We start from the raw sequence: 17,010 nt of genomic DNA on the forward strand, positions 1-17,010 counted from the left end.
GTCATCCCTCTGGCTGGGAGACGGCACAGAGGTTTTGCAAGGGGCCTGGGTGAAACCGCCACGGGCAAATAGCGTCAGGTTGTGCTTGCAAAACCCTCTGCTTCTCCATCTCCTCTCGTTTTCCTGCCTAACTTTCCGTGTTCCTTCATGTGTTTGCAGAAGAGGTAGGACAGCAAGCAGGGGACCCGCAGCCCCCCGTCCCCCCCAGTTCTCCCATTTCTCTACTCGAGGGCTGCTGGGCGCATGGCGCTGGGTATGGACGGAGCCATGGACATCCCCGGGGGAGCTCCCAGTGGGGCAGAAGCCAAGAAGGAGCCACGAGGAAATGAGGCCCCACAGGAGCCTCTGAGTCAATTTTATGAGCCAGAAAAGCTCGGTCTCTCATCTTCTCCACACCCTTTGCATTGAGGTAAAGTTCACCTCTGACCCGCGTTAACATCACGGGCATACACCAGCTCTTCCTCCACATCTTCATTTTCTTCTGCCTCTTTCCTGCTGCTTCCCTTTCACTCTGCTTGTCCTGAACCCACCTATCCTTTTTTTTTCTGGCATTTTCTCCCACCTTTGCTCAGCTTTTATTTGAAATGTTTAACACAATGCCTTCTTGGTCAACCCACACACTGCTGGCAGGGCAGTGAGGGCTGCCCAGCTCAGGGGGAGAGCCTGGGCGAGCTGCTTTGGGGTCGGAAAAGGGGAAGAGGAGCGCGGGCGAGCTGCTTTGGGGTCGGAAAAGGGGGAGAGGAGCACAGGGAGGGGAATCCAGAGCTCCCACTTGCCCGGCCCTGGGGGTGAATCAGCAGAGCCAGGGCTGAAGTGCAGGAGGTGAGCTTGGAAAACCACAGAGCAAGGGCATCGGAAACGCCTCCAGGAGCTGCCAGCATGGGGCAGACAGGGGGAAAGAAAGGGCAATCCCTTCTGATTCAGGCTTGCCACCACCTCTAATTAGCAGGTGTCGCACGCCCTGGGTTTCACTCGGGTGGCAGCGGGGCGGAGGGCGCTCGGGAGGAACCTGCTGGTGCCTGGCAGCCCAAGCCAGCACCTCCCCGATGGCTCAGGGAGCACTTGCAACATCAGCATCTGCAAATCCCGGCCGATGGCCTGCGGGGAAGTTGGGGAAGCAGGCGAGAAGGAGAGAAGAGAGCTTGGGGTTTCATTCATGCAACGTTATCTGAGGGGCTAGAGCCGAACTGCCTCGTCGTGGTGCTTCCCAAGGAGATGCCCGGCGGTGATCGACCCCTAGCAAGAGCCCGCCCTGCTCACCAGCAGCGTGCTGCGAGAGGGAATATGGCCAGGGCCACCAAGACCGTCCTTGTGCCCTGCACTCCACAGCTTTCTCTAGGCAGGAGCAGAGACTGTAAGTGAACACAAGGGTGGACCCTTCCATACATTCTGGATTTGTTTGGCCTTTAATGAAAGCCTGGAGCAGGGCTCGCAACAGGACTGCGATGCTCCTCCACCTTCCCAGGCTCTGGCCTTCTGCAAGAGGTCACGGGGACCACCAGCACGCAAGCAGAAGACACAATGCTCATACACAAAAGCAGCTCGAGGAACACAGGCTTGCAGAGACTTGCTTTCCAGCCCAGGGCCTCCTGAGTGACATGCACACTGTCAATTTTACCCCCGCTCAGCCGATCATCTCTTTATTTTAACCGGTTCATCTAGAGGCCAAGCAGCTAGAAGGAAGTAATCTCTAAAACCAGGAGTGAAACCTCCCATTGGGGGTGTGTACATGTAGGCTGGATGGGGAGAAGGAAATATTTGCATTTACCTCATCAAAATCTCGGTATAAATAGGCTGAGAAGCGTGAGGCTGTCTCATTCCCCAGGTGCCGGCGTGTGAGGCGAGGACATCAAGGTGGATGATGGCGGCTCTCCTCTTTTTGCTGCAGTTCCTCTTCTTTGGGACGCTAATCGTCCCTGCATATTTGCAGATGCCGGAATGCAATTCGACTCAGAGTGCAGTCGCAGGCAATTTCTCTGTAACCGTGACACCCCAGGACTACAGCCCAAACACCACCTACTTCGGTAAGCCCAGACCTCGGAGCTTCCACACCGCACAGCACCACGTCTCCTCTTCCCCTGCCCCAGCTGCTTTCTTCAGTCTTGTGGTGATCATAGATGTGCTTAAAATCTGTGCAGCCTAATGGTTATTTATTGTTATTATTATTGTTATTGTTATTATTATTATTATTAATTTCAGGCAGGAGATAGTTCTTTTACTTCTTCCCTCTTTATTCCTATTCCATGTTAATGCCCATAAGGGTCAGCCCCATATTCTCTTTCCTTCCTTATGGGGCCTTAACCTTTTTGCCTAAACTTCTACTGAAGGGCTCAAATGCTCTTGAAACACTGGATTCTGAGGGGAGTTGTTTTGCTCTTTGTTTTTTCTTTCCTCCTCCCTGAGAATTTGCCCTTGTCAGTGGCAATGGCTATAGAGACAAAGATGGAGAGGTTGCTTTGATGCTGACACATGTTCAACATCTGCCATAGAAAATGGCTTTTAATCCTACAAAAGATTTAGTCCCAGAGTAAATAGCAGCCTTGCCCTGTTTCCCAGACCTGACGACAAATGTCCCTTTGCCTTGAGGTTCAGTAAAACCCAGATGCTGAGGGCAGGGCAAGAAAGACATCCTGAGCCCTTCCTGCAAGGGGCCAGCAGTCTGCTGGTGTGAATGAGCACAGATTTCTTCCGATCTTACCCCAAGGAGCAACCACAGCAATTTGCTGGGTTATTACAGGGGGATATTTTGTACACAGCTGTTATTTCCTTTTTTTTTTTTTCTTTTGAGCATAGAAATTGAGTTTAATGCTCGCTGCTGTTTCACATCAGCTCCTGTAGCAGCTGATGGTCCTGGGGGGGTTCATTTGAAGCCGCCTGAACCCAAAGGGTGCTGAGGGCCAGAAGGGCTACGGCCGTGCGGCACACGCAGCTGCACGCAGCTGGGGAGCTGCTTTCTGCAAGGGGGTCGCCCTGCTGTGTGCAACAGCGGCATGATGCACTGCAGCATTGCACAGGCTCATCCCAGCTGTGAATCAGAGACGTGGGGAAAAAGACAGGGTGGGGTCTGGCACAGCCAGCCGTGGGCTGCCCACCAGCCTGTCCCCCGCAGATTATCCACCCCTGAGATCCGCCTGGGGTGCAGAAAGGCACAGGAGCTCGGGGTGGGGATGTGTCTCCCCCAGCAGCAGGGGCTGAGTGTGGGGACTGAGAAGTTCCTCCGGTCTGTTCCCAAAGTGGGGAGGGGGCAGGTGAGGGCTCTTTTTGCTTTGGCAGGGGGACATGCCCCTCTCTTTGCAGGCAGCTGGTGTCCCTGTGTCACACAGAGAGCACTGCACCAGCAAACGCTTCCTGGGCTGAAAGCCCTGAAGGCAGGGGGCCTGGAGATTGCTGTCTTACAGGACAGACAACTGACTTTGTTTCACTTGCTCTCTTTCCAGTTACGATAGTTGACAGCAATAACACCAGAAACGGGACCAGGTATTTACTGCAGGCCATATCCCCCCAAAATGTCTCTGTTGGAGAATGGAACGTGACAAACAAGCAAAACTGCAGTGCTGTTATCACAGCGGTGTTACCATACACTCAGAAAACAGCAAACTGGACATCCCCAGCCAGTAACTATTCTTCTGTGGACATAAGGTAATGCTCTACCCCGCCTTTAAGCATTCAGGTGGGACAGTGCAAGCCTCTGCAAGCTCTTGGCAGTGCCTGGAATCAGGCGCCCACCCTGGGCAGGCACTGAAACAAACCTCTTGTGCCCACTCCAAACTTTCGCTTGAAAATACCTACCAAGGAAATGTTCTCTGCGAGGCCAGATCCAGAAGTCACTGCACTGTGAGCCCGGTGGTTTAAAGGTTTCTCACCTTAGCTGGAATGTGGGTTAGTTCAATGGAAAGGAAGGGATTGAACACCCCTCGTTTCCGTTAACACTAATGGAGTTGCATCAGCGGGAAATGTTTGCCAAAGGAAACCGTAGCCATTAGCCCGATTGGCCTTATCTGCCAGGAGAAAGAATGCAGGACTTCATTGCTACGGTGGGTCTCTTACACGGTCCGGGTGGTCGCAGCACAGCCGCCCTGCTCCACCGCATCCCACCCTGGGCAGGAGCAGGGCAGTGAAACAGCAAGCAGCGAGCAGCAGAGGACCGACTGTGGCAAAGAAATGAAGAATCAGTGTTTCAGATTTTAAAAAAAAAAAGTATAATCTGGCGTGAGTGAGCGCAGGATGACTTCATAGTTCCTGTCTCCTTATCTGCTCTTTATGTCCCCTTTATATTACTAGGCAGGGTCTATGAGACACACTGCTTCCCTTGTTTTATTTCTCCTCTCTCTTCCTTCCCTCCACAGGGCATACATTGTCTCTGAAAATAGCTCCACCGTGTTCAGCACTGTGACTCTGACCCAAGGTAAATAAGGTTCGGTGGGGCGGGTCCAACAGCAGGGCGAGCGGCACGCCAAGGGCAGGCTTCGCTTGTGCCCTGGCGATTCGGGCGAGGGGAAAGATGTCTCAGCACACCCCCAGCTGACATTTCTCACCTGTCTCGTAGTCGGGAGACAAGGCAAAGACAGCAGAGTGCTAGAGCCAGTGAGAGGGCTTTCAAGTTTAATGCTGAACTCAAACATTTTGCAGGTTCCTTTTGTCTTTAAGGGACACTAAGCAGCCACAAACAAGTGGAGGTTATTTGTTCCTGCAGGTGTTGGCACAGGCTTTATCCCCCTATTCTCTTTGTCATATAGAGGTGAAGTGGAAATGGTGGTTTGCCCTCACAGGTAACATTCTGTACTCCAGGGAATCCCCTGCCACCCAGGAGCCTAACCCGATGATGCTCCACTGATGGCAATGAATATATTCAAGCATCCCACTCCCCTACCGTAGCTGTGACACATTTCTGAGAGATGACAGCTAAAGGCAGCCTCTTGGAGCAGGTCTGCGGCTGGTCCTCTGCACTTCTAACCCACCCTGGGGGTTTCTTCCATTTCCAGGAGCAAAGCCAACCGGCAGCACCAACTCCGTCTCCGCAGTTCAGAGCAGCTCCTTCTTCGTAGCCGCCATCCAGCTGCTGATGCTCCTCGCCACAAGCAAACTGCTCTCCTAGGCGTCGGGGAGAGAAGACGACCCAGCTGTGCTGCACCTTCCCTCCTTGCCTACAGCACGCGTGGCAGGGCAGGCAGCTGACCTACTCAGGAAAAATATTCACTTCTTGTGTGTATTCGGATGATAACCGCACTTCTACATTAAATGATAAGGGTCTATGACTACGGAGCTCCCCTTAATCCCCTCACCCAGGAGCAGCACTCTCAGCAAGGTGAAATGTTTGTGGCAAGCCAGACCTCACTCCGCTTAGGACAGCTGAAAAGCACAGCCAAGGTCATTTAGGAGCAGACCCCGTCCAACCAAGGGGCACTGGGTGAGTTCATCCCTTCCTCGTCACCTGGGGTTCTGTGAAGCACAAAAAAGCATGAAAGCACTCGCAAGAGGGCAAAGGCCCTCTTCTCGTCGTGGCATTGGGGTCTGCTGAGAAGCTCAAGGAGAGGTCTGCCGCCAGCTTAAAGCCTCCAGAACAAGCACAGAGAAGACAAAGGCACCCACCGAGCCTCCACCTGGGGAGGGGACCCCTCCCGGAGAGAAGCTGGAGATCCTGCTGGCAGGGTGTCCTCCCCAGAGCCCCCAGGCCTTGGGCATTCACACTGTGTTATTCTCTAGCCCAACATTCCCTGAATTTTTCTATTTCACTGGATGACCTGTAAAGGTCCCCTGGATTTGTTCTGGCTTTCTGGAATGAGAGGGTGGGTATTTTTTATTCTCATTTTTTAATCAGCAACTGATTTTGCTGCGGGGTAAGATTGGGTGGGCCGCTCAATGTCTTGATTTTATTATTATTGTTTGTATTTTTATATGAATAGAGTTTATTTAGGGATTTTTCAAAACTCCTGGAAAGTAATTTTATCTTAAATTAATCTAAATAAATTAAGGAATGAAAGTTGGCTCTTGCACCTAACAGTGTTTGCTGGCTTGGCTGGGACATGGCAGGGGGAGCTGAAATGATCCTGAATCCTGTAACACATTTGGCTTTGACCCCCAGCTGGGCACAGGAGGGCAGAAAGGTGAGGTCTGGGCACTGCAGGGCTGTGCAGGGGAAGCAGAAGGCTGTGGAGGGGAGGGTCAGAAATGCGTCCTTGCCCTGTGCATCCTCCTGCTCCTCTTCCTCCAGAATGGTCTGACATATTAGCAGCAGAAACTGGTTAGTTACGATTACTACCCAGCTGCTGTTTGTCACAACCCATGACAACAAGCCTGTTTTGCTTCTCAAATCTTTTTTTTTTTGACCCAAACTTTCCAGCAGATGTTCCACGACCTTCCCCTGCCACCAGCGGAGCCCCAGGACCACCAGCACAGGGGCTGCTCCCAACATCGGCCCTTTGCCCTTTTTGTTTCTCTGCTCTTTTGGCACTGCCTCCTCTCCAAAAACAGCGCTGGGGATGGGATCAAGGAGCTGTGCTTTCACTCCTGCCCTTCTCTGATAACATGATGGGTTTAAGCAAGTGTTTAAGAGCAGAGGAAGCACGTTTTGGTTTCCGTGGCTGTTGTGAGCTGATGCTGCCCATCGTGGACCAGCAGCACAGTTCGGAGCAGGGCTGCCAGCCCAGGCAGCACCACCTGCACTAGCAGCGTGTGCATCTGGTTAAGGAGGGCGAAGCATGCAGTGGGGAATTTGCCTTCACCTGTCCTTGGACCAGCACAAGGTGACTTAGCCTTGCTTGTGACTGCGGACTCCAGAGACCGGTCTCCTCCGCACGAGCAGTGCCCTTCTCCCTGCTGAGGCTGGCTTTGCTTTCAAGTGGGAGCGTCTTGCTCAAATCCACCATTTATCTGTCTCAAAAAGCCATGGTTTGCATCAAAGAAGAGAGATTCCTCCCTCCCATGCAGTTAGGCTTCTCAGGGCAAGCACAAAGTTCCAGTTATTTCACACTGGCTTCCATTTATTTCCCTGCTTTCTGGAGGGTTGTACAGCGGTCAGTTTGTGAAGCCATAAAGTCTCAGACACAATTTTATGAATGAAAATTTGACCGTGCAGTGTATGGGGTGATGCATTAGTGGAATGTTTCTGCAGAATTTTATAGAAATACATTTTATGGCCCAGCTATTGAAATTGGCATCTGTTTCACGGCAGGGTAATTAGCAGGTCCTGAGTAACCAAGACCATGTTATATGTTCCGCTACTGCAGCACATAGCACTCAATAAAATACTACTTAGTGCTGCAGACGACCGTTCTATTGTAATCTTACTGTTGATACGTCTATCTGGTAAGATAACAGCTCTTTGCCTTGGATAACAGGTATAAATTCCCTTCTAAGTAACCTTGGGGCAACTCCCAGGTTCCCTGTTAACTCTGAGAGCAGGGCCTTCTGGCTCCAGAGGTGGGTTCCTGCTGGGTTCATCCCACTGACAACCCTCAGCCATGCACTCTCATGAACTTTTGCACTATTCAGCAGTAAACACCAGCATTTCCTTTTCCATCCCTACGAAATTTCCTCAATAAAATTAATTTCTCAGACGTGAGCGGGGAGAGGAGCAGAAAGGCCCTCCTTTGACTCAGAGCTAAAAGTCCCAAGGGACGAGAGGAGGCCGCACGTTGCCTGGCCCTGCCGCCGGGACGATGCCCGTGTCTGCCTTCTCTGCCCCGGGGGCAACCACAGAGCCACTGCTCGGCAGGGTCTGGGTCAGGACACCAAGGATTTGGGGGAACCTGTGAGGTCTGTAGCAGGAGCCCGTGGCAGAGACCAACCCGGTCCTACAGCTGCATGGCTGCACATAGAGGGCGAAGCAGTCGTTGCCTTTAAGGCAAACCTTTCTCCTAAAAATGCTGCCTGGTAGGTCTCTCTCTAGCTGTCCATCCCGTCTGCACTTCTGAGAAAGCCCCAGTGCTTTCCCGCAGGGCCAGGTAGGCTGATTTGGGTCAGGTCCATGGAAATGACACCGTCTGTCTCCCCAGCCCATCTCTGACACTCGCCGGAGAGCCGCCCATAAACAGCAGCCGGTGGTAAAGTGCTCTGCTCCTACTGGAAGTGTTTAGCTTTAAAATCCTGTTTAATAATTATCAGAGTGGCTACGGCAAATGGCTTAATCTAAGTGATAAAACGCCATTAAACATTTCCCTGCCCTTCCACTGACTTACTGTACTCCTGAACTTTCCACCGCTCACCCCAGGCGAAGCGCGCTGCTTTGAAGAAATCAGCAGAACGACTTCTTGGACTGCAAGGCTCAACTTCTCACTGACATTTCCTACTCCTGCTTATACAGAGCAGGAGGAAGTGCCTCGCTCATTTTGAGTTTAACACGGCCGTTAGGATTAGATACTGACTCTATCTGCATCATTCCCGAACCCTACTGCTGCAGAACAAGATGTGGCTTTAGCCCTGGCTCTTCTGAGAGCACCCATCGCTTTTGCATGGGAACACGGCGATGTTTGCCCTCTTTGTAACCCTCCGGGGAGGGATGGGGATAACAGGAGCCTCAGGTGGCATCTACAGAGCTGCGGCAGGAACACTTGACTCAGAGGTGCCATCCCCAGACGTTCCTACACCACTTTTAGAGCAGACATTCAGTTCTCCAACCCCGTGCTCCGGCAGTGTCTGAACAAACCCCGACCTCCGGTACAGGGAAAGCCAAAGGCCTGCTCACCCTCCCACCCTAACGACCTGATTGTACCTAGAGACACCCACACCCACAGCAATTAAAAGAAGACAGGGGTGGTATGGCAAACATCAGAAAATGCCCAAGCCTTCGCTTTGTCACAGGACACCTCCCGTTGTGCGTGCGAGGTACGATGACGCGTTCCCTCCCCCCGGCCCGGCCTCGCTGAGTACACAGGACACGAGATGCTCCTCGCAGCAGGAGAGCACGGCATGTCCCTCGACCTCCCCGCCTGCTCTTTTCTCCAGCACTGCTTCCCTGTGGCCTCATGCTCTGCTCCCGAACGGTGGCATTGCTCTCCCCGAGCCCAGGATGGAGCAAGCCCCCTGTCTCTTAAGGACAGTTGGGTGCACTACGGGGCGGCCTGAGGGACGGCTGCCTGCAGGACAAGGGGCTTGGGCCACCTCTGGGCGACACCGCAGCGCTCACGGGCAGCGGCTCCTCTCCCAACAGCTTACGGTGTCCTTTCCCAAAATCACGGGCTCTGAGGCTTCGTTCAGCCTCTTCTTCCTCCCCACGGCACTGCCAGCCTGGGGCAGAGGGGCTGCGAGCACCCCCCAGCCTTCACCGTGCATCCAAAGGAGCCATGCTCCGGGGGCGAGATCTGGGAGGAAGAGCTCCTGGCGGGGGCTGCCCATCCCTCATCTGAAGCGGCGCCTAGATTATTTATTAACGTGGTCATTGTTGGGGCTACAATGCAATATAAATAGCAGCCTAGGGAGTGGCACGTAACGCCGAGTGGCAGGACTTGGCTCCGCTCCCGATGGTGTTTTCCTTTTGCTGATCCTTCTGTAGCGGTGTCCCTTGCGCTCTGCCCTGTTCGACGTTTCAGACATCATGGGAAAATGATTGGTTCCCACTCCCCACGCTGCAAAAGCTGGGGATGAACCCGCAGTCCTGTGGTCATTTTGTTTCAAGCCCAGAAAAGAGGCTAAGACGTTTTCTGCTCGCCATGAGGCAGGATGGGAAAACTTTCCCAAGGAACAACTAATTAAAAAGCAGAGCTGCTGCTTAACAGCTTTGCTTTGACACCCGGCAGCCTCGAACTCTGCTTTGCCACCCTGCTAGGCAGAACCACAGGGTCAACGCAGCTGAAGCACAACACGGCACAAGTGCAGCGCGTACAGCCTGATTAAGGACCCTTCCAGGGGACGGGAAGGCAGACAGGGGGCTTCCCACTCGGTCCCTAAATACCACACAGCACATTTCTGATCTTGCCATCATCACGCTACCATTTACGTTTCTGTTTTCACCTCCGAATTGCCTCCCTGGACTCCCCCCCCATCACCTGAGCAGTTCTCCTTTGACCAGTTCCATCACTCGGTAACTAAGTTACAGCACAGAGATGCTGAATGTTTAATGGTGCGAGTTCATTCTCTATCCAGCCCTCCGCAACCCGTGAATTTGGAGGCTGATTCCCACAGACTTCCCTACGTGGAGCTCACATTCTCCTGCAAAGATCAAGACCCCCCTAAGCAGTTGGGAGAAGGGACGGCACACACCGTAACTTCTTGGGACGCTGGCAACTGCAATCCCAGCTTGGATAGCACCAGCCCTCTTCCCCCAAGCCATTTCCATCGCTCCAGATCTGCTGTGACTTAAACTTGACGGATCAGAGTGGAGGACCCGAGGACATCCCCAACACGCAATGCAGCAATAAGAACAAGTGCCCCAGTTAATGCGGGACTTTGTCAGCGTTATATTGCACTGCAGTAAAAGGTCAGGAATTTGGGCCAGTTCTTTCTGGCCCAGCTACCTGATTTCTGGTTAAGGGTAGCAAATTGCCGTGCTATATAGATACATCCATTTGTTTGCCTGTTTTTGTCATCAGTGTCAACAGCTGCATTACATTTCTGAGAAAGACACGACGTGAAATTTTTGAGTCTCCATGCTGCCCTGACCGTATCAAAGGCTTTGCGAATCTGACACAGCAGCTATCACCTGTATGATTTACGGAACATTAGCAAACAGGCACAGTGCATCACGCTAGTGAATTACAACATGGGAGGAGCATTCGGCTAAGGTGCAAAGCCTTCCTGGCCAGAGCCCACTGAAAAAAAAAAACAACTGGTGCCACACCTGGGGTGAAAATGGTGGGGGTGTGACACTGCCAGCAGCGTGGTGCCCCCCTCATCTGCTCTACTGAGCACTCGTGTGACACTGGAGTGAGCCTTCATCCACCCGCTCCCCAAAGCACTACCTTTAAGGGCAAAAAAAGCAGTGCTGGGGCTCCTCCGCCAGACAGGAAGGTTGGCAGGAACATCCCTCATCTCCTCCTAGCCCCTCTTAGGAGCTGATCCACAAAGTTTGAGCAAAGATGGATGAAGACAGGAGCCAGCACAGAACCATCCTCCTACAAAGTGGTCACAGTTTAAAAGAAAGCAGTCAAAGTGTTTTCTGGAGCTGTAAAAAGTACTGTACAGCAGAGCCGGTAGCAAGAGAGAGATACTTTACCTTCAGCCTGTAGTAACATGAAGCCAAGGTTAACTATTAGGCAAGCTTCATTAAACTTTTCTAAATGGTGCTGTTTGCTATCATTATTCAGCCACATAATTTCCTTGTAAAGCAAGGGAATTATTACCCTGGATATCACTTTTTAAATTATACGCATTTAGTTATTCTTAATGGCCATGCCTCCTAATTACTCCGACTGCTACTCAGGACATTGCTCTTGTGATGGAGAATTACACATGGTACCATCGCTTCTGCCCTGGGCTGACAGATTGATTTTACGGCCCTTAAAACAACCGTGTGAGTTGTACAGTAAGTGTTCCCTGACTGGTTTTACATGCATTCCTCTGGCAGCACTGAGCTTTCACTGTATACCTACAGTTTCAGGAATCTTCAGAACAACTTGGTTAGTGTTCATTTAAGCACATTTCACAACCTTACCCTTTGTAACAACAATGGTGCTGCCTCTCCTGATCTGCGAGAGGCAGCAGGAAGCTGCAGCCCTGATGACTGGTGCATGCCAAGCACTCCTTTTGTCCACAAGACCTTTACAAGGGATTCTGATGATGAAAATACCAAATAACTGCTGATCAGTAACACAAGCTGACTGCTCTCTCCAGAAAGAAAGGGGAGAGCTGAATCCTGTTCCTACAGAATTCATAAAAGCCTCCCTAAAAAAAAAAAAAAAAGAAGCTTCCAGAGGGCTGCAGTGACCACGGTCTCAAGGTATCACACAGGTTGTCCGCTACAGTTTCAGCTGCCCACAATCAGATGCAGAAAGGCAGGTCCAGAAAGCTGAGGATTATGCCTGTACATCTGTTCTGACCCTGAGCTAAGACAGCATCACGGGATACCCATGAAATGAGTGCTTGCACCACAAGGAGTCAAAACCAGCTAGAATTTGCCAAGATGAAAAGCATTCTCCACAAACCTCCACAAGAGCGGCATCACTGGGACACTGGCTCGATAACCAGTACTTCAGGGCTTATTCTCATCTGCTTCCCACAAGCCATGTCCCCCAGACACCTGTGGGAAGCAGATGAGAATAAACCCTGAAGTGAACCCTGAAGCTGGGCCATGGTGCTCCAGCTCTCTCCCATGAGTGGGAGCAGCCCACGAGCCAGCCCTGCTGAACAAGGATGAGCTGCTTTTATTTCCCCAGCTCCCCACGCCGAGTCTGAACAACGAACCCTTCTCTTCGGAGCCGCAGGCTGTCCGGGGGTGCTTTGAAAACAGCTGCACTGCTCATGGTGCCACCTCCTCGGGCAGAGAAAGACCTGCTAGCCACAGGGAGAAGTGAGACTGAAGCACAGCAAATGAATAAATAAATAAGGGAAACAGCACTAAAGCCCAGGTTATTAAAAATCATAAATGAATCCAATGTTTAATTAGACAAAAACCAAAGCCTTTGGTGGTTGTTAGGGATGTACACTTTGCCAAGTCATCTCCTTGCTAGAAAGCTGCTTTATTTAACGTGGTACAACTGCAAATTTCACATCAGCTTTTTGGTTTTATGAAGCAGGAATGTCTTGGGAAAAGGCAGACAAATCAACAAATTCTGAGAGCCCAGACTGCTAGACTGCTGCAAGGATTTTTGTCGAGTACCTACACTGGTCCTTGTGTAATACATAGTGGACATCTAGGCCTTAGAGGCACAGGGAGCAGGGCCGAAGTGATCACTGACGTGATGAGGCAGCAGAGCTGCTGACCAGCGGAGTTAGTTCATTTCACTTCTCAGAGATTGCTTCTTCTCCCTTATAAACAACGATGTTCTGGTCCGTTTCGTACACTTTGACTTTGTAGAGAGTTCCCATGGGCAGGAGCTTCTTGAGGTTTTCCCAGATGAATACTGCCACGTTCTCCGTGGTGCTGAGAGCGGAACAGGAGCAGGCTCAGAACCGACGGCAGCGGCATTTAGGGACGCTGCACCCAGCTGCAGGACCCAGCCCTGAAGACCATTGCTTGGCCCTCCCTGCAACCACCCCCCGAGGAGACCCCGTCACCCACCTCACAACCTCGGCGAAGTAGGGCACGTCCTTATCCAGGTTTTTGTGGTCAAGCGGCTCCATGATAGCCTGCTGCAGGAAGAGATCAGTGCCGTTAGCCATCATCTTGCACATGATTCAGCAGACCCAGGGCTCCAGCTACCACACACAAGACGCCAGCACATAAAGAAAGGGTAAGAGCCCTACATCCAGCTGTTAACTTCCTAGCTGGAGACATGGTACTGCCTCACATCACCGTGCTCCAGCGTTTCAGCCTTAAATCACGCCTTAATTTCTTCTTTATTTCCTACCATTATCAACTCGTCGTGTTTCCACCCTGGCACCAGACAAATTGCTAGGCTCTAACCAATTCTCACAGGGGATGTCTAGGAAAGTAGGGCTATTACCTGCATATATTCTTTCAGGTCTGTCAGGTTTATAACCATTCCCGAGACTGGGTCAATCTGCAGGGAAAACAAAAGGCAGATTAGTAGCCTAGCTACGGGTCCTTATTACCAGGGCTGCTGTGAGCCAGTACAAATCAGTGAATATCCGAGCCACACGGAAAATCTCTCTTCACCTTCACATGCTGAGCTCCAGCTCTACCCCTGTGATGTTCCCAAAGGCTAGACACAACACATAAACAACTCCAATGGCTCCACTCCCTGACACCAGGGAGGAAAAAAGCTTGAAAGAGTCTTCAGTGCAAGAAGTTAGCGTGGCCATGGGCAGAAAACAGGCACTGAAAGTGCTGGGTTGAAGAGTCACGGACAAAGCAAAGACCGGTCTGAGCTAAGGCAAAGCTCCAGTCTGGAGAAGGCAAAGCAGGTTCTCTACTTCACAGCATATTTGGGGAATGTAGAAGGCTTTACAAGTCTAGTTTCAGGTCTGAACAGAACCTCCCCTCTTCCAGGTTCCTGATAGCAGGAAATTCTCAGAAAGCTGCTTAGAAAACATCAGAATAACTCACTGTGCAGAATACACAGAACAATGACAAGATGAAAGCTGAAAAACAACTCCAGAAGGAAAAATTCTTTTATATTCACTGCAAACTACCCTGAGAAGTAGCAGAGAGAATCACCCATTGGAAGCGCCGTGCCTCCCTGCGGCTCCGTATTCATCCAGTGGTGCCCCACAGAGCCTGCACCAGCTGCAGCGAGGCTCTGGCAGAACAAGCTGTGTGCCCAGAGGATGATTACAAGCCTTAAACATGGTTACCTGCAAGTCCTTGTTAGAGGCAAGGTGACTGATAGTGACTTTGGAAAACCTTCTTCTACAGTGATGTGTGCAGAGCGAGCTTCCACAAACACCCCAGGAAACCTAGCAATTAGCTGGAACTTCAGTACTGCCCTGCTGCTCGAGGAATGGCAGAAAACGTTGATCACACTTACCTCTCCACGCACAGTGACTATAACTGGAGAAAAAAAAAAGAAAAATAAATTGTCAGGTCATGTATGTGCCACCACAAACCTGAGAACAAATTACACTAGTGATCGAGGCAGACCATCCATTCATCACTAATTCACCAGGACTGATGCAGGCTTCCCAGCACTTCAAAGCGCAACTGTTTCTATAAAATGGTTATCCACTGCTTTAGCACTAGTGACTCCCCCAGCTCACAGAGGTCATCCTCCAAGGTCTGATGCCCAGGGACACCCCAGCATCCCTGAAGAGCCCCTCCTGGCAGGCAGCATGAAACTAGCTGACATCTCAAGCACCTGCTCCCCGTGACATCTGTACAGCCAGCAGCTCTGCAGTACGGGTTTCAGGGCAGCTACAGCACAGACAGAGCCCGCCCGGCCTGTCAAGGGGGGAGATGTGATTTTACGTGCGTAGGGTGTAGATGCAAGAAGCACTTGTGAGGCCAACTTTCAAATAAAGTCTCTGGGCTGTTTAAATTGCGTCTACTTTGACTAGAAAAACCTCCATTCAAAACACTGATTTTGCAGATTAAGTATCATTCATTAGGTGAACGGGAATTGCGATAAGTATTTATTACCTATTTATTTATTACTTATTTAACTTAATGGCTTGCATTCCCCTGCCACTGCATAGCCGTACCCCCTTGCTGCTGAGGAATCACCCTAATTTTCCTTGAAACAAGCAAACAACCACAACAAACGGGGCACTAAAAGCCACGCCAGGCTGCTGGGACAGGGCTGGCGCTGCCCTCCCCGGGGTTTGTGCGCGCTCACGCCGGCCTCTCTCCGTGCCCACAGGCAGGTGTGGAAGCCAGCTCCTTACCTTTATAGTTGTGCCCGTGGCCATTCGGGTTATTGCACTTCCCAAACAGCTTCAGGTTCTCCTCGTCACTCAGGGACTTACTGCGGGAAGCAGAGGCGGCATTTCAGCACCCACCGCGGATTTTCGTGGCTTTGCCCCCCGCGACTGCTTTCCGCCTCTTCCCTCTGCTTATCCTCTCGTGTTTAACCCCGCTCTCCCTACTCAGCAGGCGCGCACACAACCGGAGGAGCATTTGCCCCGTGAAAAGGAGCCGCCAACACCGGGTTTGGCCCGGGGCCGGGCCAAAAGCCCTGGGGCTGCAGCGGGAAGCGGCAGCGCCAAGCCCCGCGCACAACCAGCGTTAAGCAGCACGCCGAGGGCGCTGCCCCACGGAAAACGAGGGGGAAATAAATCCTCCCTCGGGCCTCCAGCCGCCCCGAGCCCCCCGCGGGACCGAGCCCCCGCTAACCCCGGCCGGGCTCCCTCCTCCTCTTCCTCCCCTTCCTCCTCCTCCTCCTCCTCTTCCTCCCCTTCTTCCTCCTCCCCCCGCCGCGGACCTGTGCAGCCGGTGGCAGGCGCTGAAGGACACGGCCCGGGAGAGCCGCGCCAGGCGCGCTGCCGGCGGTGCCATGGGGCCGGGGCCGGGGCCGGCTCCATCCGGGCCCCCGGAGCTCGGCAGCGCCCCCGGCGGGGGCAGCGCGGCCCCGCAGCCGCCCGGTGCCGGGCAGGGCCGGGCTCCGCGGGTGCCGGTGCCGTGGGTGCTCGGGGGGCGCCGTGCGATGCCGGCACGGGGGCGAGGGGATGCTGCTGCCGTGCCCCCCGAGCGGCTGCAGCTTCTGCCTGCTTCGGGTGCTGCAGATCCCAGCCCAAGAGGCCCCCGGGGAAAGAGCCCAGCTCGAGCAGCAGGGGGGCTGTGGGCAGACCGGGACAGGGCCAGGGGGTGCTGCAGGATGTGACCCCAGACCCCAGATTTGGGCGTCGCGCCTTTTGTCTTTCCTTTTTCAAGACTGTCCATCCCGCAGGGGCAATGTCAGCAATGATGTGGCCCTTCGGGCCAGCAGGCTGGCTGGGGTTTGTTTTCTTTAACAATGACAGCTCCCCGAAGCGTGTTTACAAATGCATCAGTGCACAGGGGTGGGTCTGCCAGGGGAAAGCCGTCAGGCTCTCAGTGTGCTCAGGAGGTGCTCACAAAGCAATACCTGCCCGAAGGGACTGGGACAACTTCACAGATCTCCTTCCCACCCCCCTAAAATAACTGCAGCACCCTGGGACCTGAGGAGCGATTATTAAACTGTGAATTCCCCACCCCCTGCTCATCTGCTTGATTTGAGATGCTTTAGGTAAAGGAAGCACACAGCAGTCCTTCCCCGCACCACTCCCAGGAGGGGTTGCCAGATTCTTGTTCCCTTTCTAGCCTGGCAAACTGATTTGACTTCTGGGCTGGTTATAAGCCTGCCAGACTTACAGGCACGTGCTCCAGTAATGAGGTTCGTGGGATCAAGCAGAGGAATCCATGAAGTGTGTGATTTTCTGAAAGTTTTGGGAGAAGGAGTGGGACTGGGAATTGTCAGTGCTGCAAGGCCTTGAATGGAGATAACCACACCAGCTTATTGCCCCATTCCGGGACCCTCCTGGTGCCCCGGGGACAACACAGCA

The 17,010-nt window shown here is 52.6% G+C and overlaps 2 protein-coding genes across 3 annotated transcripts; one reads left to right on the forward strand and one right to left on the reverse strand.

Moving 5' to 3' along the window:
* Positions 1 to 1,806: 1,806 nt before the first annotated feature.
* On the forward strand, positions 1,807 to 5,993 carry LOC310885354 (uncharacterized protein). Its single transcript, XM_083808631.1, has 4 exons — positions 1,807 to 2,024; positions 3,438 to 3,639; positions 4,347 to 4,405; positions 4,983 to 5,993. Exons 1-4 carry the CDS (start codon positions 1,859 to 1,861, stop codon positions 5,093 to 5,095), a joined length of 540 nt encoding a protein of 179 aa, XP_083664757.1. The 5' UTR covers positions 1,807 to 1,858; the 3' UTR covers positions 5,096 to 5,993.
* A 6,508-nt stretch (positions 5,994 to 12,501) lies between these two features.
* PTS (6-pyruvoyltetrahydropterin synthase) lies at positions 12,502 to 16,068 on the reverse strand. Of its 2 annotated transcripts, none has more exons than XM_083808613.1 (6): positions 15,912 to 16,068; positions 15,376 to 15,455; positions 14,523 to 14,545; positions 13,539 to 13,595; positions 13,154 to 13,224; positions 12,502 to 13,015 (listed from the first exon to the last, which is right to left on the reverse strand). In XM_083808613.1, the coding sequence occupies exons 1-6, from the start codon at positions 15,983 to 15,985 to the stop codon at positions 12,874 to 12,876; spliced, it is 447 nt and encodes a 148-aa protein (XP_083664739.1). In that variant the 5' UTR covers positions 15,986 to 16,068; the 3' UTR covers positions 12,502 to 12,873. The 2 variants fall into 2 exon arrangements, with proteins under 2 accessions (XP_083664739.1, XP_083664740.1); XM_083808614.1 differs by having other exon boundaries at positions 15,824 to 16,026.
* Between the last annotated feature and the right edge of the window lie 942 nt (positions 16,069 to 17,010).

This window comes from Anser anser (genome assembly GCF_964211835.1).
Source record: "Anser anser genome assembly, chromosome: 22".
In the NCBI taxonomy this organism is placed as follows: Eukaryota; Metazoa; Chordata; class Aves; order Anseriformes; family Anatidae; genus Anser; species Anser anser.